Source organism: Vulpes lagopus, chromosome 7, assembly GCF_018345385.1.
Source record: "Vulpes lagopus strain Blue_001 chromosome 7, ASM1834538v1, whole genome shotgun sequence".
Lineage (NCBI taxonomy): Eukaryota > Metazoa > Chordata > Mammalia > Carnivora > Canidae > Vulpes > Vulpes lagopus.
The window spans coordinates 16,963,947-16,986,117 of record NC_054830.1 but is presented as its reverse complement, the minus strand read 5'-3'; the positions used below and the strand labels follow the sequence as shown (position 1 = coordinate 16,986,117).

At 42.2% G+C, this 22,171-nt stretch overlaps 1 protein-coding gene across 3 annotated transcripts in view; it reads left to right on the top strand.

Annotated features, from left to right (window-relative positions):
• Positions 1-9,555: 9,555 nt before the first annotated feature.
• Positions 9,556-22,171, top strand: part of SMARCC1 (SWI/SNF related, matrix associated, actin dependent regulator of chromatin subfamily c member 1) — a 173,290-nt gene continuing 160,674 nt past the window's right edge. For all 3 annotated transcript variants that reach the window (XM_041762049.1, XM_041762048.1, XM_041762050.1), the window contains exons 1-2: positions 9,556-9,776; positions 19,486-19,605. In XM_041762049.1, coding sequence (XP_041617983.1) covers positions 9,582-9,776; positions 19,486-19,605 — 315 coding nt within the window. In that variant the 5' untranslated portion in view covers positions 9,556-9,581. The remainder of the gene's footprint in view (positions 9,777-19,485; positions 19,606-22,171) is intronic.

The window sequence follows — 22,171 nt, the reverse complement described above, 5'->3', positions numbered from 1 at the left end:
TAAGTCCTTTTTCTGCATTGAGATGACCATGTGTGTTTTCTCATTATTCCATTAATGTGGTGTACTATGTTGGTTGATTTTTGTATTTTGAACCATCCTTAATGTTATTTTTTTAAGACTTTATTTATTCATGAGAGACAGACAGAAAGAGAGAGAGAGATAGATAGATAGATAGATAGATAGATAGATAGATAGAGACAGTGACACAGGCAGAGGGAGAAGGAGGCTCCATGCAGGGAGCCGGACTTGGAATTCGATCCTGGGTCTCCAGGATCATGCCCTGGACTGAAGGCGGCGCTAAACTGCTGAGCCACCCAAGCTGCCCCATCCTTATGTTCTAGGAATAAATCTCACTTGCTTATGGTTTATTGGTTTGGAGTATTTTGTTAGTTTTACATCAATTTTCATAAGTGATACTGGTTTCTGGTTTTATTCTGTCGTAATGTCTCTGCCTGGTTTTGGTATTACGGTAATGCTAGACTCAGAAGTTTGGAAGTGTTTCCTCCTGTCCAATATTTTGAAAAAATTTGAGGAGGGTTGATATTAGTTCTGTTTTAATGAATGCTAGAATTTACCATCAAGGCCAGGGCATTGCTTTGTTGGGAGGTTTTTGATTATTGATTGATCAATCAGTATATTATATCATTTTTGTGATTTATAAAAATGGTTTTAGAACTAAATCCTTTTGATATTGATTGGACTGCTTTTAACAATGACCTCATAGAATGTGTTACATAGGTTGCCTGGGTGGTTCAGTTGGTTAAATGATTGCCCTCAGCTCGGGTCATGATTCCAGGGTCCTGGGATGGAGCCTTGCATTGGGCTCTCTGCTCCACGAGGAGTCTGCTTCTGCCTCTGCTTTTCTCTCTGTCTCTCATGAAGAAATATATAAAATCTTTAAAAAGAAAAAAAATAAGAAAATGTTACCTGGGTGGCTCAGTGGTTGAGCGTCTGCCTTTGCTCAAGGCGTGATCCCTGGGATCCAGTCCCACATCAGACTCCCTGCCAAGGAGCCTGCTTCTCTATGTCTCTGCCTCTCTCTGTGTCTCTCATGAGTAAATAAATGAAATCTTTTTTTTTTTTTAATTTTTATTTTTTTTTATTTATGATAGTCACACACAGAGAGAGAGAGAGACAGAGACACGGGCAGAGGGAGAAGCAGGCTCCATGCACCCGGAGCCCGATGTGGGATTCGATCCTGGGTCTCCAGGATCGCGCCCTGGGCCAAAGGCAGGCGCCAAACCGATGCGCCACCCAGGGATCCCCAATAAATGAAATCTTAAAAAAAAAAAAAGAATGCGTTACATAATTGATTTCTTGGTAGCTTTTAGATTATTCCTTGACACAAATATTAATGTATCTATTTGAATTAAAAATTATGTCAGTCTTCCTCTGACAAAATTAAAGGTTTTCCTCATTTGCTTGACAAGAAGGACTGTTTTTGTCAATTTAGATTATATGGCAAACATTTTCCATAATTTGAGTGGGCTTAAATGTGTGGTTCTTTTATTTATTTATTTATTTAATTTATTTATTTATGATAGTCACACACACAGAGAGAGAGAGGCAGAGGGAAATGCACCGGGAGCCCGACGTGGGATTCGATCCCGGGTCTCCAGGATCGTGCCCTGGGCCAAAGGCAGGCGCTAAACCGCTGAGCCACCCAGGGATCCCAAATGTGTGGTTCTAAGGTCTAGATGAAAATACATCTAAACTTTGTGATAAAAGTGCTTTACCAAAAATACTGTATTACAATAGTTTAATAAAATTAAAAATAATGTGATTTTCTCAAGCTGATCTGAGTAAATTGAGTTAAACAATATGCTTCTAAGTCAGAGGAACAGATATAACAGTCTTTGTCAGGGATCAACATACTATGGCCCACAAGGCCCAATTTGGCCTGCTATCCGTGTTTTGTTTTGTTGGTGGCAAAATATGCTATTTACTATTTTAACCATTTTTCTTTTCTTTTTTTTAAAATTTTTATTTATTTATGATAGTCACACACAGAGAGAGAGAGAGAGAGGCAGAGACATAGGCAGAGGGAGAAGCAGGCTCCATGCACTGGGAGCCCAACGTGGGATTCGATCCCGGGTCTCCAGGATCACGCCCTGGGCCAAAGGCAGGCGCCAAACCGCTGCACCACCCAGGGATCCCTATTTTAACCATTTTTAAGTGCACAATTCAGTGGCATTTATTAAGTATATATTCACAGTGCAACCATCACCATTATCCATTTTCTGAACTTTTTCAATATCTGAAGCAAAAGCTCTGCCTACCACCTACTTTTGTAAATAAAATGTCACTGGAACACAGATATGCTCGTTTATTTACATATTATCTACAGCTGCTTTTGCAATACAATGGCAGGGTTGAATAACTGGGATGGAAACTATGGCCTGTAGGGCTAAATATTTGTTATCTGACCGTTTAGAGAAAATATTTGGGCCGCCCAGTGTGCTCAGGGGTTTAGCACTGCCATAGGCCCAGGGCGTGATCCTGGAGACCCGCCCCACGTCGGACTCCCAGCTTGGAGCCTGCTTCTCCCTCTGCCTGTGTCTCTGCCTCTCTTCCTCTCTCTCGTGAATAAATAAAATCTTAAAAAAAAGAGAGAAAATGTTTGTCAAACCCCAGTCTTTGATGTATTGTTAAAAAGCCTTCTTGGTATCCTTCCCAGAAACTGATCAAGCTAATTAATGACTGTAAGGATGGTAAACAATCATGCCGTTTCTACTAATTCTTTTCCTCAAAATTGAGGAAACCTAATCCACTTTTCATCTATAGATCAATAAAAATAATTTTTGATAGATCACTATGTAAATTTAGTGTATAATTTGGAGAGCTAGGTGAGAAGTATATTTAATTTCTAAACACTCCAGTGTTTTTTTTTAAGATTTATTTATTTATTTCAAAAAAAGAGGTGGGAGAAGGGTAGACGGAGAGGGAGACAAGCAGACTCCACTCTGAGTGGGGAGCCTGATGCTGGGCTTGATCCTAGGACCCTGAGGTCATGATCCGAGCTGAAACCAAGAGTCACTCAACTAACTGAGCCACCCAGGTGCACCTTCAGCGTGCATATTTTTAACAAGAGATCGATATTTGTCTAGAGCTTTTTTTTTTCTTTTTGAGGGAAAATTTACAGTGAAATGCACATATGTTGGGCACCTGGGTGCCTCAGTGGTTGAGCATCTGCCTTTGGCTCAGATCGTGTCCCTGGAGTCCCAGAATGGAGTTCCATACTGAGCAGTCCACAGGGAGCCTGCTTCTCCCTCTGTCTCTGCCTCTCTCTCTGTCTCTCTCATGAATAAATCCTTAAAAAAAATGCACATATCTTGTGTACCATTCCATAAGTGGTATGCATACATCTGTGTAAGTGCAAATCCGTTTCAAACTACAACTTATTACTACCCCAGAAAACTCCCTTATACTTCCTCCACTCCCCTGAGGCAACCAAGGCTGTTCTATAATTTTATATATATTGAATCATACTGTATATACTCTTTTGGATCAGACTTATTTCACTCAATATGTTTGTGAGAAACATACAATATGTTCATACAAAACATACAATATGAGAACACTCAATATGTTCATCCATAATGTTGCATGTACTAAGTTTATTCTATTTGGTTGTTAGTCAACTGGGTTATTGATCCTTTCATATTTTAATTCTAAGAGTTCTATTATTCCAGATACAAGTCTCTTATCAGATATATGATTTAGAAATATTTTCTTGTTTTGTGCTTTTCTTCATTTTCTTGTTGGTGTCCTTGAAACAAATTTTTTTTATTGGTTTCGAGGATACAACATAGTGATTTGACAATTCTATACCTTACACTATACTCTCCACAATAAGTGTAGTTACCATCTGTCACCACTTAACATTATTACAATATTATTGACTGTATTCTCTATGCTGTAGTTTTCATCCCTGTGACTTATTTATTTTATAACTGGAAAGTTTGTACTGGGGTCAGGCCCTACATTGGGCTCCAGGCTCAGCGGGGAGTCTGCTTCTCCCTCTCCCCTCTGCTCGTGCTTCTTCTCTAACATTCTATCTCAAATAAATAAAATCCTTTTAAAAAAGTTAAGACTTCTGATTCATAAATATGTTTTTCTATTTATTTATATCTAATTTCTTTTCTTAAAAGATTTTAGTTATTTGAGAGAGCAAGCATGGGGGTAGGGACAGAGGGAGAGGGAGAAGCAGACTCCCCTGCTCAGCAGGGAGCCCAAAGTGGGGCTCTATCTCAGGACCGCAGGATCATAACCTGAGCTGAAGGCAGACACGCAACTGACTGAGCCACCCAGGTGCCCCGAGTCCTGTGAATTTTTTTATTCTATTGTTATGAAGTGAAATTCAAATAAAATATATATAACAATACAGAAGAAACAGCTGATCTTGGGAATATTGACCCTGAAGCTCTTCCAGACTCTTGAGGAACTTCATTATGCCAAATTTAGCCAAGTAAATGAGGAAAGTGATTATGAAGAAAAAATGAAGACATCTCAGAGGAGTTAATCTTGCCAAAAGCTTCACATTAAAAGTGTACAGTACGAAATGTTGGAAGCTGATCCAAGCTTAGAAAGGGGTATGAGAATTTGACAAAAGACAGAAAAAAAATGCTTGCTCATAACTTATATGAGAAGTTCAAATTACTATTGGTTAAGTTTTGACCAAAAAATAAAACACTTAAAAAAAAAATAAAACAGGGAAGCCCGGGTGGCTCAGCAGTTTAGTGCCGCCTTCAGCCCCAAGCGTGATCCTGGAGGCCTGGGATCAAATCCCACATCAAGCTCCCTGCATGGAGCCTGCTTCTCCCTCTGCCTGTGTCTCCGCCTCTCTTTCTCCTCTCACGAATAAACAAATAAAAAATCTTTAAAAAAAAACCAAAACACTTTTTTTAAAGATTTATTTATTTTTAGTAATTTTGACACCGGGGATCCCTGGGTGGTGCAGTGGTTCGGCGCCTGCTTTTGGCCCAGTGCGCGATCCTGGAGACCCGGGATCGAATCTCACATCGGGCTCCCGGTGCATGGAGCCTGCTTCTCCCTCTGCCTGTGTCTCTGCCTCTCTCTCTCTCTCTCTGTAACTATCATAAATAAATAATAATTAAAAAAAATTTAAAAAAAAAAGTAATTTTGACACTGAATGTAGGTCTTGAACTCTAGACCCTGAAATCAAGAGCCATGTGCTCTTCTAACTGAGCCAGTCAGGCACCCCAATATTTCTAATGTTTTTGGTTGTACTAAATAAATTTAATTTTACTATATCCATTTTCTTATACATTTATAACTGATAAGGTTTTTCATGTTTTGATAAAAAAAAAGTTTAAAGGCCAGGGAAGAACTGTGATTTTCCCCATTGATTATTAAGGTTGCTTTGCATAGTTTCTGCTTACACAGTCACTTTTAGGGTATTAACTCTTGTGCAGAGGGGATCCCTGGGTGGTGCGGCGGTTTGGCGCCTGCCTTTGGCCCAGGGCGCGATCCTGGAGACCCGGGATCGAATCCCACATCGGGCTCCCGGTGCATGGAGCCTGCTTCTCCCTCTGCCTGTGTCTCTGCCTCTCTCTCTCTCTCTCTGTGACTATCATAAATAAATAAAGATTAAAAAAAATGTTTAACTCTTGTGCAGAGAGGACTGTCTATATTATACTATGGCCACCAAATTCTTACATATTTAGACTTCATTAGGTTTAAGAGTGATGTCTACTTACTTTTCCTATTACCTTACCATCTTTTCTCAAATAATTCAGTCCTAAAGCCTTTAGGTGGTGTCAGCAAGATAGATAAGCATATTAGGGTGACTTGCATGTCACTGTAGGAGCCTAGGATAGAGGTACCTGCATGGGAGGGTAGCCCAGCCTGGAGAATGGTTACATGTAGGTGAACTGGTAAAATAAGTAAATATAATAAAAACAATAGCAGCCACATTTCTTCTTGTTAGTTACAAACCTGTAGTTAAATTTGCAACCATTTGACTTTGTCTGATAAAAGTGGGCAGTCTGATGAAGAATGAGGTATTCACATACCTTCAAAATCTCTCCCCAGAAAATACTAATTATTTTTTTTATTTTTTAAACGATTTTATTTATTTATTCATAGAGACACACAGTGAGAGAGACACAGGCAGAGGGAGAAGCAGGCTCCATGCAGAGAGCCTGATGTGGGACTCGATCCAGGGTGTCCAGGATCACGCCCTGGGCTGCAGGCGGCGCTAAACCGCTGCGCCACCGGGGCTGCCCAGAAAATATTAATGAATTACAAAGCAAAAAGAATAACTACATAGTAGGAAGCCTGCCAGATACTATCGCAATCAACTCCTCAAAGTTATGGAAGTCATGAAATCATGTGCCATTTATATACAGTGAAAAGAACACAGCATGAAGAACATCAGCCAAACTCAAAGTGAGGGACATTCTATAAAATAAATGGCTTGAAATCTTCAAAATTGTCAATGTTGTGAAGTTAAAGACCAAGGAAATGTTCCAGATTGAAAGACTTGAAACCTGCTCTAATTGCAATGCATGATTCTGAACTGGAAACTCTGCTGTGGGAGCTTACAGGGACAATAATAAAAAATGAAAGGGGTGTGAGGATAGTATAAATGTTAATTTCCTGGTGTTGAGGGTCGTGTTGTGATTATGTAATAGGATATACTTCTCTGTGGGAAATATTAACATTTTTTAAATTAAAAAAAGTTTTTTTTAAAGATTTTATTTATTTGACAGAGCCAGAGAGCACAGTGGGGGAACAGCAGAGGGAGAAGCAGGATTCCCACTGAGCAGAGAGCTGGATGTGGGGTTTGATCCCAGGACCCTGGAATAATGAACTGAGCAGAAGGCAGATGCTTAACCGACTGAGCCACCCAGGTGCTGCTATACACTAACATTTTTGGGAATGATGGGGCATCATGTCACCAACATAATCATATCGTTCAGGAAAATAAAGTTATTTAAAAAAAAGATTTTTATTTATTTATTCATGAGAGACACAGCGAGAGAAAGAGAGAGAGAGAGAGAGGCAGAAACACAGCAGAGGGAGAAGCAGACTCCCTGCGGGGAGCCTGATGTGGGACTCAATCCTGGATCCCAGGATCATGCCCTGGATCCCAGGATCATGCCTAAAGGGAGATGCTCAGCTGCCGAGCCACCCAGGTGTCCCAGGAAAAGAAAGAGTTCTTTGTACTGCATTTGTAACTTTTTTTGTTGTATTTGTAACTTTTTTGTAAGTTTGAGTTTATTTCAAAATAAAAACTTTTAAAATATGATATAATAATTTTATTCAAAAATGCCCATCTTTATAATGTCCTCAGTTAATTTTATGAAAAATTTTAGAGGTTTTCCTTTTTTTTTTTTTTAAGATTTTATTTATTTATTCATGAGAGACACAAAAGGAGAGGCAGAGACATAGGCTGAGGGAGAAGCAGGCTCCATGCAGGGTGCCCGACGTGGGACTCGATCCCAGGTCCTCAGGATCGTGCCCTGGGCTGAAGTGGCACTAAACTGCTAAGCCACTGGGGCTGCCCTTAGATGTTTTTCTTAAAAAAAAAAAAAAAAAAAAAAGAAGAAGGTATATAGTGTTCCAAATTATTTTAGAAGTTGTATGAGCAAAAAAGTTGTAATACCACTGGTCTGGGATAACTAACTTCCTTCCCTATGGCTCCAGGCAAATGAAATAATTTTCTGAATTCCTCTAGAGCACTTTTCCTGCTCTACTCACAAGGTGCTAATAGGAAACACAGTGGTGGCATAGCTGGTTAAGCATGTGACACTTGGTTTCAGCTCAGATTGTGATCTCAGGGTTGTGAGATCAAACCCTGTGTTGGTTCCACGTTCAGCACAGAGGCTGTTTAAGACTCTCTCCTTTCTCTCCGGCCTTTCCCCTTCTTTCCCTCTCAAATAAATAAATAAATAAATAAATAAATAAATAAATATTTAAAAAAAAAAAAGAAAGAAAACAGTGTATGTGGGAAGAGGGGGACAGGAGTACTCCAAGGTCTAACACCTGGGTTCAAAAGCTGACTCTAATATCTGCTAGTCAGTTACTTAAACTCTCTCTGCCTCAATTTCCTTATTCACAGTAATACAGCTATACTCAGTACAGGGCACAGCACACAAACGTGCCCCATAAACACCAACTATTGTATTTCTAAAGTCTGAGCTCTCAGAAGGCAAGAGTCACATCTTACTCATATTTGATGCCCATCGCTTCTGTCCTACAGTGTTTTATCAGCTCATCTTTTTTTAAAAAAAAATCTTCTTCCTCTAATATATCATTCACACTTGCAACTGTTATCTTCCTAATTTATAGATCTGATCATGTCATTCTCTCTGCTCCAGCTGGTTTCCTAATGCTTACAGGATAAAGTCAAAATTTACTGTCACAATGGGCTCAAGGAGGGTTTCACCCAGCTTATTTCACAGTTTAAAGCCTCAGACCCATTTGTTTTTGTGGGTCTGAAATGTTCTTTCCTTCCTGATCATACTCTATTCATTCTTAAAAGCTGGTCTCAAAAACTCACGGCTTTCTCACAAGCAATTAGTCACCTGCTGTTCTGGTGTTATATGATATAATGCTTATAACGCCATAATGGCCAATCATACTTTGTTAATAATTTAAAATCTTTCTACTCCTCCACAGGTCATTCATTCACTCATTCATCGAATATTTATGGAACATTATTAGATAACAGGCTCTGTTTCCAGCACTTAAAGTACACCCGTGAACAAGTCACGATTAAGTTCTCACGGAATGGATGTGGATAAGTAAGAAAAGAAGAAAAATCCCAGGTCGTAGGGAGAGCGGCTACACAGAGAATGCTGAGTAACTGCTTAAGACTGTACAGTCAGGGATCTCTTTCTTTTTTTTTTTCGGAAGCACCTTTAAACTATGAATTTGAAAGCGCCAAAGTGTCAGTCATAGGGGAAGAGCTGTCCCGGTTGCTGGAACAGCTAGTGCGAGGGCCCTGAGGCAGTAAAGAGCTGGTGTGGCTGGAGCCACCACGGGGAGGAAGGCGTGTGCTGCAGCAGCAGCTCCGGGCGGTGCGCCCAGGTGGATGCTTACAAAGGCTACGCGACCACGCCGTGCAGAAGGTCTGGGCGCAGAGGGGAAGCAGGCGCAGGTTCCCCATCCTCGGCCAGCACTCGACACCCTAAACGGACTTCCCCCTCGGAACTTCTCACGCCAGGTCTTTCCTCTCCGGCGGTGGCAGGGCAGGACACAGGATCCCCGTGCAGTGGTTGACGGGATGCAGGAACTTTGGTCCTGCACAACCCCGTAGAGGCCCAGAGCGAGCAGCGGAGAAACCGCGCAGCCGGCCTCGTCGGGCGGAAGAGGCGGGGGCAAGCGCTGGACCCGACTCCGCCCGGCGCCGGTGCTGCGCATGCGTGCGCGCGTGCTCTCTGCAGTTAGGGACCGGGTCCCGAGAAGGGGCGTGGCCGGCCTTCCGCGCCGGAAGGGGGTTGGCTGGGCGGGGCCGGGAGGCGGCAGCGGCGGCTGCGCGCGCGCGCGGGTGCGAACGGGGAACGCCGCGAGGGCCGGGGCGGGCCGGGCGGTGGGGACGACGGACGGCGACGATGGCCGCGGCGGCGGGCGGCGGCGGGCTGGGGGCGGCGGCGGGCGCCGCGGGCGCGGGAGGCGCGGCGGCGGCCGCGGGCCTGGCCGTTTATCGGCGGAAGGACGGTGGCCCGGCCAGCAAGTTTTGGGAGAGCCCGGAGACGGTGTCCCAGCTGGATTCGGTGCGGGTCTGGCTGGGCAAGCACTACAAGAAGGTGGGTACGCGCGCCCGTGGGGGCCGGGAGGCCACGCGACGGGAGCCGGGCGCAGCTACTGGCCTCGCGGGCCTCGGGCCGCCCCTCCCCCCCGCGCGCCACGAGGGACAACAAAGGCAGGCGCCGGGCCCGCCACGCCCCCGCCGTCCGCTCTCGGCGCCCGCGCGCCCGGGGCTGCACCGGCGGGCCCTCGGGGCCAGGCCTCCGGGAGCCCCCGCGCTGCGAGCGGGAGTCCCAGCTCACCCCGGGGTGCCGGAGCATCTCGGGCTCAGCAAACCGGAGGGCGTGAATCTCTTTTGTTAGCTGCATTGGGTGTGCGAACAGTGATTATTACAAACTGTCCGAGCTAGTGTCGTAAGAGCAGCTTCAAGTTTTGTTCAGAGACGTCTTCAAAGCCAAGTGAGGTAGCTAAGGTTCTACTACCTGTTGTTGGCTCGGTGAAGAACGACTAGACGATTGTACTCGGAAGTTAACAGCAGGCCAATATAATGGATGATAGTATTGACGAAGCACGGATATTAAAAAAAAAAAAAACACGACAGTTTTTACCCTATTGCACTTTTAGTTCTGGGTAGTGTGAGTACAAGAAGGAACGTTTACTGGTACCTAATGAGTTTCTCAGTGAGGCCTTCCCTGAGAGCCCCGTTTATACTAGACTGGCGCACTTCACATCACCTTGATTTTCTTTGTACCACTTTGTGAGATTTTTTTTTTCTCATTTAGCTGTTTCTCTTAACTCTTGGGTGGTAAGTTCCGTTGAGTCAGTGGTATTGAAAGTTGTGACTTAACCTTTTATTTATAACGAGTGTTTTTTAACTTCCCCTTGTAGATACATAGGAATGACTCTTTTAGAAGGTGTAATGAAGCAGACAGCCCAAAATACCTCCTCTGCCCCAGATTTCCGAACACCCTTTTCAAGTTCCATACTTTTCCCATTGAGAACCATAGCACTGGGGCAAGGAACTTGTCCCGCCTCTTCACTGCATTCCCCCCCCACCCCCCCACCTCCCGCGTGACTGGTACTCCTTGCCTCACCCTTAGTAGTTGCTTAGTAATTTCTCGTTCAGTGAATGAAAAGATGAAGTAGTCTAGAAAACCTGTTAATTTGAGTTGTGCAGCGCAGTGGAGTTTGTCTGTTTCTAGAGATTGATACGCAGGGGCAGGATCTTGGGTTCTTTTGACATTCCCCTGTGGTACTTTCGGAAATGACTTTCTTACTGAAGTTTTAGGAAGTGAGAGACATTTTTATTTACAATATATTTTTAGCTGTTTTGACTTTTTTTGCCCTCAAACTTTGCGGTCACGTTTGGGATTGCCAGTTTTTCTCATCCACACATTAGGTAGACAAGAATATTGCTCTCTTACATAAATTGGTCCCTTTTTTTTGTTTAAACATCTGCAACAGAGCTTCTAGAAGTGGCTAAGGGAATTGAATATATTTATGTTACGAAAGTATTATTTTTATCAGTGCCCTTCAGCCAAAGCTTTCTTTGGGTTTTAAATTCAGTGTACCTTAATGTGGCCTTCCCCCTCCCCCAGTCTGGATTTTTTTATTGAGATATAATTGACATATAACTATTAGCTTATCTTTTTTTAATTTTTATTTTTTAATTTTTATTTATTTATGATAGTCACACAGAGAGAGAGAGAGGGAGAAGCACAGACATAGGCAGAGGGAGAAGCAGGCTCCATGCACCGGGAGCCCAACGTGGGATTAAATCCCGGGTCTCCAGGATTGGGCCCTGGGCCAAAGGCAGGCGCCAAACCGCTGTGCCACCCAGGGATCCCACTATTAGCTTATCAATGTGGTTTTAGCAGAAATGAGGAATATTCCTTTGGATATTAGGGAGGAGAAAGAGAAATAGTCATTTCTACCTCTCCAAACTCTGTGCATCTGTTTGGGCTCAATTTCAAGTTTTTTTTTTTTTAAGATTTTAAAAATTTATTTATTCATGAAAGACACAGAGAAAGAGGTAGAGACAGGCAGAGGGAGAAGCAGGCTCCTTGCAGGGAGCCCCATGTGGGATCACTCCCTGAGCCAGAGACTGGGCCACTCCGGCGTCCCTTTTCGGGCCCAGTTTGAAGAGGGCGGCTGTAGGCTTGAATGGGTTTGTTTGGTGTGTGAGGAATTGTTTCTGAGGCTGACCGAGGGATTTGTCCCAGAGTGTTGATGCCATTGGGCAAATGTTGGCTCAGTGTTCTTCAGGCCTTAAAGTGAAGGTTAGGTTTGACTTCTCAGGATTTCCTAAGGCCAGGGTATATTTCTTGGGCTTCCTCAAATTCAGAATTGTATATTCCTCATGTCTGAGAGACAGAATCCTATCAGCCTCACAGAGTGGTATTGGAATGGCGAACCTAACCAGGATGCAATATATATATGTCCACTCGGTGTACACATTGATGGCTATTAACTAAACTTTTCTGTTGCATTTAATACTGCATTTTTATATTCATAAGTCTCAGCAACTGAATGAAATAAACACGTTGTTGGTAATCCCACTTTTATTAGTGGGTTTATCCATGCATTCCATGAACAACTGGGCGTCTAAACGTATCTGGGTACTTAAACCATAACTCAAATCCTTACAATGGTCGTGAGTAATATTTATTTCATTTTACAAATGAGCGGAACCTGAGACTCCAGATATGCATGATTTCTCGAAGTTACAATTAGAAGTGGCAAATTTGGAATTCAGTGAAGGTCTTCCTGGCCCCAGAGCCCCAGTGCCCCAGTTTTTTTTTTTGCTACACATGGTCCTTCTCATGGAACAGAGTGGAAGGTAGCAGAAAATGTAGTGGTAAAGGTGGACATAGACACCTACTTGTAAAATTCATATGGTTTCAAATTAAAAGAGAACTTTTTTTTGTTGTTTTCTACGTGTCCTTAGTGCTCAGTCCGTTTGTTCAGTGAAGGAACAGACTAACGAGTCTAGGAATATCTTCATTTAAGTTTGTTGACAAATGTGGCTCCGTAACATAGAAGGGAGGAGAGGGGAATGCTTTTTGAGAGGCAGAGACACAGGCAGAGGGAGAAGCAGGCTCCATGCAGGGAGCCTGATGTGGAACTCCATCCAGGGACTCCAGGATCACGCCCTGAGCCAAAGACAGATGCTCAGCCGCTGAGCCACCCAGGCGTCCCAAGAACCTTTTATGTTTATTTATTCATGGGAGACACAGAGAGAGAGGCAGAGACATGGGCAGAGGGAGAAGGAGGCTCCATGCAGGGAGCCCGATGTGGGACTCCATCCTGGGACTCCAGGATCATGCCCTGAGCCGAAGGCAGGCGCTCAACCGCTGAGCCACCCAGGTGTCCCGGAACCTTTCATATTTAAGGTAATGTTTTTGGAAGCCGTTGAATGAGCTCTATTTTATCACCATAGGATGGTGAATGAGTGTTACACTTTGGAAAATGTGAATTCAGTACTCTTGGTTGCTTATTGGTGATGTCCTTGAGCAGATGACTTGATTCTTTTATTTTTTTTTTTAAAGATTTATTTATTTATTCACGAGAGACACACAGAAAGAGAGACAGAGAGAGAGAGAGAGAGAAAGAGAGAGAGAGAGACAGAGAGAGAGGCAGAGACACAGGCAGAGGGAGAAGCAGGCTCCCCACAGGAAACCTGATGCGGCATTTGATCCCGGATCTCAGGATCATGCCCTGAGTCGAAGGCAGATGCTCAACCACTGAGCCACCCAGGTGTCCCAGGATTACTTGATTCTTGTTTAATTTTCCATATGTAAATTGAGAGTAATATTGACTTCCATAGGACTGTATCAAATGAGATACTTGTTGAAAATGGGGTTATGTAAATTTGAGGCAGTAATGATAGTTTTGCCTATATCCTATGGTCAACTTGCTTTATTTATTTATTTATTTATTTATTTATTTATTTATTTTTTCAACTTGCTTTATTCTTCGTGGTTAAATAGAATGTTAATATTTTGAATTTTTAAAAGTTGATTTAAAAACCTTATAGTTGGGGCACCTGGGTAGCTCAGTCTGCCTTCAACTCAGGTTGTGATCAGGTTTCCTGCTCAGCAGGGCTCAGCCCAGGTGGCTCAGTGGTTTAGCACCACGTTCAGCTCAGGGCCTGATCCTGGATACCTGGGATTGAGTCCCACATCGGGCTCGCTGCATGGAGCCTGCTTCTCCCTCTGCCTCTCTCTGTTTCTCTCTGAGTCTCTCATGAATAGATAAATAAAATCTTGAAAAATATAGAATCTTGAAAAATAAAAAAACCCTATAATCATACCTTGGCTGCCTTTTGAGTGGCCATGAGGTATAGTTTACACTAATACATTAATGTCATAGTTCATTTATGAATTGAAAATGTCATCTTTTTTCTTTCTTTTTTTTTTTTTTTTTAAGATTTTATTTATTTATCATGAGAAACACAGGGAGAGAAAGGCAGAGATACAGGCAGAGGGTGAAGCAGGCTCCATGCTGGGAGCCGGATGTGGGACTCCATCCTGGGGCTCCAGGATCTCGTCCTAAGCTGGAGGGCAGATGCTCAACCGCTAAACCACCCAGGCATCCCAAAAATGTCATGTTTTTCATGTTTGGTAACTTTGTGGGGGATTTGGAAAAAGTAACGAAGGTTAAATATTTTGTAAATAAAAATTTGACTGAACTTTGAACCTGGCCATCTCTATTCTGAAACTGTAAGGTTGTCCACATGAAACCTTTTACATGTTTTTATATTCTGAATGATGGTATATCAAATGAAACATGCATAGTAGTGAAATTTAGAATATATATGAAGCTATGTATATAGCAGTTGCTAAATTTAGTTTTTGCCTAAAGGGTTGATTTGGTTTTTACTGAACAGACTTCCTCCAAGATGATGTCTTTTTCAGTTTAAGGATTTGGCATTGTTATCTACAGGTATCTGAAAAATTGAAAAGTTAGGCTTTATTTTTCTTTCCTTTTTTTTTAAAGATTTTATTATGAGGCAGAGGGAGAAGCAGGCTCCATGCTGGGAGCCCGATGTGGGACTCGATCCCAGGTCTTCAGGATCATGCCCTGGGCCGAAGGCGGCGCTAAACCGCTGAGCCACCTGGGCTGCCCGGGCTTTAATTTTCATGTTGCTTTGCTGTGTACAAAAAAATTGCAGTACCTTATATGACCTCTTTGACAAACTTATTATTATAAAGATAATAAAGTTATCTTGTGGATATTATATTTTGTATTTCTCAGTTCTGTAGGATACATTTGAAGAATTTGGTAAAGATTATATTATGTGAGTGCTACAGATAACTGAGTATTAGTAAAGATTTATTATGTTGAGTAAATTGGAAAAAAACAGATGCTGAGTTGTCACTTGTAAATGTATAGTCCTTAAAAAAGTAAACTTAATAGTTTTTGTGGGAATTAGCAATATATTATAGGAGAGGGCTAGGTAAGTGGCTTTCAACATTTAAAAATATTTAACTGATTATTAACTTTTATTTTTTTAAATTTAAAGAAGATTTTATTTATTAGAGAATGAGACAGAGAAAGGGGGGGGAGTGGGAGAAGCAAATTGCCTTGGGGCTGGATGCCAGGATCCCAGATCATGACCTGAGCCTAAGTCAGACACTTAACTGTTTGAGCTACCCAGTAGCCCCTTTAACTTTTTTTTTTTTTTTTTTTTTTTTTTTTTTTTATGATAGTCACACACAGAGAGGCAGAGACAGAGGCAGAGGGAGAAGCAGGCTCCATGCACCAGGAGCCCGACTTGGGATTCGATCCCGGGTCTCCAGGATCGCGCCCCGGGCCAAAGGCAGGCCCAAACCGCTGCGCCACCCAGGGATCCCCCCCTTTAACTTTTAAATTATAATAAATCGTATTCTTTAACTAAGATGTATAGTAATACCTGAAACAGGTTTTTATTTATTTATTTAAGATTTATTTATTCATTCAGAGAGAGCGAGAGAGAGGCAGAGACACAGGCAGAGGGAGAAGCAGGCTCCATGCAGGAAGCCCTGTGTGGGACTCGATCCCGGGTCTCCAGGATCACACCCCGGGCTGCAGGCGGTGCTAAACCGCTGCGCCACCAGGGCTGCCCTGAAACAGGTTTTTAAAATTTTAGTGGTTCTTCTTTTTTTTTTTTAAAGATTTATTTATTTATTTATTTATGATAGACAGAGAGAGAGAGAGAGAGGCAGAGACACAGGCAGAGGGAGAAGCAGGCTCCACGCCGGGAGCCTGACGTGGAACTCGATCCCGGGACTCCAGGATCGCGCCCTGGGCCAAAGGCAGGCGCTAAACCTCTGAGCCACCCAGGGATCCCTTTTAATGGTTCTTAAAGTGGGTTCCCACTCTAGTTGTGTCACCTAGAACTTGTTAGAAATGTAAATTCTTGGCCCTGACTTACTGAATTAGAAACTCTGGGAGTGGGTCTAAAATTTGAAAAACATTATTTAGGTCAATAGAACTGACAATTGTATGAAGTTCGTTTCCATTTTTTGCCTGGTGTCTGGTATCAGTGTTTTACTTTGTGGCCTATGGAAATGTGTTTTCACGGAACACCGATAATATAAAAGAGAACTTTTTGTAAGGATGAAAAAGGAGGGGTCTAGAACAGGAATAAGCAGACTTTTTCTATAAGGTGCAGGAGAGTAAAGATTTTAGGCTTTGCAGGTCATGCCATCTCAGTTGGAACTACTTGACTCTGCTGTTATACACAGGCAGTGCATAATGAGAGTGCCGGTTTTTTTTTTTTTTTTTTTGAGTGTGCCTGTTTTGATAAAACTTTATGGACCCTGAAATTTGAATTTCATATAATACTCATGTGTTATGAAATCTTTTTTTTTTTTTTTTTTAAAGAATTTATTTAGAGGGGGCAGCCTGGGTGGCTCAGCGGTTTAGTGCTGCCTTCAGTCCAGGGTGTGATCCTGGGGTCCAGGATTGAGTCCCATGTTGGGCTCCCTGCATGGAGTCTGCTTCTCCCTCTGCTGTGCCTCTGCCTCCTCTCTCTGTGTGTCTCTCATGAATAAATAAATAAAATCTTAAAAAAAAGAATTTATTTAGGTGTTCCTGGGTGGCTTAGTGGTTTAATGTCTGACTCTTGGTTTCAGTTCAGGTCATGGTGTTAGGGGTTGTGAGATCTAAAACCTGTGTCGGCTCCGGGCTTAGCAAGGAGTATGCTTGAGATTCTCTTTCCCTCTTCTCCCTGCTCACGTTCTTTTTCTCTCAATGAAATGAATGAATGAATGAAAATTTCTTTCCATCCATTTAAAATGTAAAAATAGTTCTTGTTTGGGTCACAGAGAAGCAGGCAGTGGGCTGGATTTTACCATGTAATATAAAGCATTCCAACAAAATACCAGTCTTTAGCAAAGTGAATGCATGCTGGCTGTTTCATTTAGAGTAGAAAGCTAGTGCACTTGAATAAATAAAATTTGGGAGGATACTAACCTTTAAGAAGAATTGCCTTTTTAAATCCTGCATTATCTTTGCTTGGCAGTAGTACAAATTGAGAGCCACTCAATCTGTTAAGAGTACAGAGTACAGTGTGCAGCCAATATCGTTTTGCCATGTATATAACTCACTTAAAAATTATTTTTTTGTAATGGAAACCTACCACATTAATCATGAAATGTTAGATGATACTGGGAAAGAGGTTTGTTCTAGGAAGAAACATTCATTTTATCTTTTATCTTTTCAGTTTCAAGGATGTATAGATGTTTTTCTTGCTCAAAATTGGAGGTTTAAAAAAATTTACTGAATATATTGGCTTTCCAAAGTGATATTGAGCATTTTTTATTTTAAGATTTTATTTATTTATTCCTGAGAGACAGAGAGAGAGAGAGAGGCAGAGACATAGGCTGAGGGAGAGGGAGAAGGAGAAGCAGGCTCCATGCACGGAGCCCGATGTGGGACTTGATCCTGGGACTCCAGGATCACGCCCTGAGCTGAAGGCAGACGCTCAACTGCTGAGCCACCCAGGCGTCCCCATTTTTTTTTTCTTTTTAAAAGATTTTATTTATTTATTCATTCATGAGAGACAAAGGCAGAGACACAAGCAGAGGGAGAAGCAGGCTCCATGCAGGGAGCGAGACGTGGGACTTGATTCCTGGTCTCCAGGATCACACCCTGGACTGAAGGCAGCACTTAACTGCTGGGCCACCTGGTCTGCCCTTATTTTTATTTTATTTATTTGAGCGAGAGAGAGCACAAGCAGGGGGAGTGGCAGAGGGAGAAGCAGGCTCCCCTGCTGAGCAGGGAACCTGATCAGGACCTGAGTTGAAGGCAGACTGAGCTACCCAGGTGCCCCAACTATAAGGTTTTTAAATCAACTTTTAAAAAGTTTGAGAAACAGGGCAGCCTGGATTTGGCAGACGGTGTCCAAAAGGACATTCTCGACATTAGTGTGGATAAGTTTTCACATATATTTGTTTTAAAAAAATGTTTTTATTGTAGTAAAAAAGTAACAATTTACTATTCTAGCCTTTTTTTTTTTCTTTAAGATTTTATTTATTCATGAGAGAAACAGAGAGAGGCAGAGACACAGGCAGAGGGAGAAACGTGGGACTCGATCCCAGGTCCCCAGGATCACACCCTGGGCCAAAGGTGGCACTAAACTGCTGAGCCACCCGGGCTGCCCCCTAACCATTTTTAAGTACACATATAAACCATTTTATGATATTCCAAATTTCTTGACATAAAACAACCCTTTTATTGTGCTCAAAGTTTCTTTGTGTTAGGAATTTCGAAGTGTACAGTGGGGACAGTTGTCTCTGAGAACTGTGTCTCGGATTTCGACTGGGAAGATTTGATAATTGGGCATAACTTGACACCTGGGGATGGAATCATCTGGAACCATCTTTACTCAAGTGTCTGATGGTTTTACTATCCGTCTTCTGGGGCATCAGCTGGGGTTTGTGGCTATAGCATCTGGCTTCTCCATGTAGTCTGGGTTCCTCAAAGTATGGTGGCCTCAAGGTAGTTCAGGACTCTAAAGGTGACTACCCTCAAAGGACTGTATGGAAGCTTTTGACTTATCCCCAGAGGTACCACAGCATCAAACCCCTCTCCCCCCATTTTAATGGTTACAAGTTAATAATTAAGGATGGTCTTGATTCAGCAAAAGAGGGCATACACCCTACTTTTTGATGGGGTGCCAAATAAATTTGTAGGCCTGTTTTAAAAACAGAACAGTCTGCTTTCTGGCTACAAGTTATTTATAGTCATCCCACATACAAAATGCATTTGCTAATAGGTCTCACCTGGTTACAGTTTTTTTTTTTTTTTTAAAGATTTATTTATTTATTTATGATAGACATAGAGAGGCAGAGACACAGGCAGAGGGAGAAGCAGGCTCCATACAGGGAGCCTGACGCGGGACTCGATCCCGGGACTCCAGGATCGCGCCCCAGGCCAAAGGCAGGCACCAAGCCGCTGAGCCACCCAGAGATCCCTGGTTACAGTATTATGTTCAAGTCTGAAGTTCAGGATCTCACCATCTATTTTAGGTCCAGGTGCATACGAGATGACTTGGATTCATTGCTTGGACATGGTTTCTCTCTCTGAAACCTGTTAACTGAAGAGATGAGTTATCTGCCCCCCACTGCCCTCAGCATTTGTTTTTGTAAGCTCCTTTACAGCAGAGACCATGGTTCAGACCTCTGCAAATCTGTCACCTGGCTTAGTAGGTAACAGGAAGTAAGCTAACATGCTCTTCTGCACGATTATTCCAGTTTTTGAGTCTTCATCTTTGTCTTGCAGTATGTTCATGCGGATGCTCCTACCAATAAAACACTGGCTGGGCTAGTGGTACAGCTTCTTCAGTTCCAGGAAGATGCCTTTGGGAAGCATGTCACCAATCCGGCCTTCACCAAACTCCCGGTAAGTGCATGAGCTTAGAATAATTGGGGAATCTGCAGTTTCTGTACTTTCGAGTGCAGCCTATAGCTCTTTACTGCTACTATCCTGTAGAATAAACAAAGAGCCTCAACGGAATTTAAGCTATAGAGTATCATTGCTTTTTAAGTGTAGGAACTTCACTTTCAGAAGTCATTTAACAGTTGCATTAAATATTACAACTATTTATAGACTCAACTGTTAACATTTTACTGTGTTGTAGTTTCCTTATAGTCTCTACTATACCAGGTCTTCTCCATTCTTTCTCCTGATTCAATTCTTGTGGCTAGGATACGTTTTTGTGGAATTTTTATCTTTTGTAGGTGAGATTGTTCAAGCTTGTGTGAAAATATAATTGTCCTTGCAATTGATACTTTGATAGTTTGGTTTGGTGTACAAATACTAGGTTATGCTTTTTTTCCCTTCTGAAATATGTAGTTTTGTTCTTTGCTTTCCTTTTTATTTTTAAGTTTTAAAAAACTTTTTTAGTTATCTCTACACCCACTGTGGGGCTTGAACTCATGACCTGGAGATTGAGAATCACATATCTATGGGCTGGGCCATCCAGGTGCCCTCGTTTTATCCCCCCCCCCCTTTTTAAGATTTTATTTATTTATTCATGAGAGACACGGGGGGGTGGGGGCAGAAACACAGGCAAAGGGAGAAGTGGCCTTCACACAGGGAGCCCGATGTGGGACTCAATCCCCGGAGTCCAGGATCACACAGGTGCAACACTGCTGAGCCATCCAGGAGTCCCTCCCTTTTTTTTTTTTTTTTAAGAGTTTTTAATTTTTTTTTATTTTTTTAAGATTTTTGTTTGAGAGAGTGAGCAGGAGCACAAGTTGGGGGAGGGGCAGACCGAGAGGGAGAAGCAGGGAGCCCCATGTGGGGCTTGACCCCATTACCCTGGGATCATGACCTGAACTGAAGTCAGATGCTTAATTGGCTGAGCCACCTGAGAGCCCCAGTTTTGTTCTTTCCTTAATATTTGATTTTGTGGAGAAAAATTTGATATTTGATTTTCCCCTTTTTAATACTGATCTTTGCAATTCAGAAATACAACTAGTTAGTTATAAGTCATGATCTGAAGACTCAGTTACGTTTCTTTATCTCAAGGATCATTCAGTCTGTTAGTCTTCTCTCCTGTCTCATATTCATTTATATTTTTGAACTCTGTACAAACATTAGACTTCCAGGAAGTACTTGTCATAGCTTTTCTCATAATTTTTACTTCCAAGTCTCCGATTTGGGTTTTTGCAGTTTCCAGTTTCACAGTTTATTGGTAGACCTTTTAAAAATCTCAGATGTTTCTTTCTTTTTTTTTTTTTTTTAAGATTTTATTTATTTATTCATGAGAGACACAGAATGAGAGAGAGAGGCAGAGACTCAGGCAAGGGGAGAAGCAGGCTCCATGCAGGGATCCCGACATGGGACTCAGTTCCCGTTCTCGTTCTCCAGTATCGTGCCCTGGGCCGAAGGCGGTGCTAAACCACTGAGCCACCTGGGCTACCTGATCTCAGATGTTTCTGATCTGTTTTAACAATCTATTGATATCTCAGGTATAATTGAGAATAGGAGACTATGTTTTCTACTGATTCTGCAGTAAATGTTAGTTTGCTTACGGTATTTTCGCTATCCAGACATTTATTTTTATTTAGTCAGGTATAGAATTGTGTTGTTGTTGTTGTTTTTTTTGTAATCATGACCTTGAGATCAATAGTCCTATGCTCTACTGATGGAGCCAACCAGGTGCCCGTAGAATTGTGGCTTTTTTGAATCATGTTAGAAAGCTTTCTTCCCTCGTAGGCGATGAAGGAATTTCGTCAGATGTTCTTCTAGTACTAATATGGCTTCATTTTTTACACTTCTCATCTATTTAGAATTTATCTTCGTATTCAGTGTGAGCTGAATCTGGATCTTTTTTCTTACAATTATCTGGTTATCCCAGTGACATTTATTAAAAAGTACTTCTTTTCCCCCACTGATTTGAGCTCAGCAAGTATTAAGCATTTGGTTATTTATCAAATTCTGAGAATTTAAAGAGCAATACAGTGCACTGTCTTTGTCCTCAGGGGGCACACACTCGAATGAGGTGAATGAATAGAGCCTTTGACTTACCTGGTGATTTCAAGAAATGTTGAATTAGAGACGTGAAAGTTCAGCATGAGTTCTTCAGGGAAATGCTGAAGGATGGGATTTTTCAGGCAGTGATACCAACATGTAAAAGCATAAAGGCCTGAGAAAATACACTTTCAGGTAGTTGCAACAGTTTAACAAGATTAGAATGGAGGAAGATAAGCAGAGAAGTGTGCCAGAATCTGTTGTAATAGGCCAGGTTTACTGTGTTGGATGTATGACCTTTATCTTGAAAGCGATGGGGAAGAGTAGTAGGGAGAGAATAATAGGTAGCTTAGTTGAATTTGGGTTTTAGAATAATCCTACAGGTTTCAGTGTGAAGAATGGGTTGGAAGCTGTTGAGATTGGAGGCTTTGAAAATACTCCATGAAGAAACTGCTCTCAAAATCCACTGTGATGACACCCTATGGAGGAA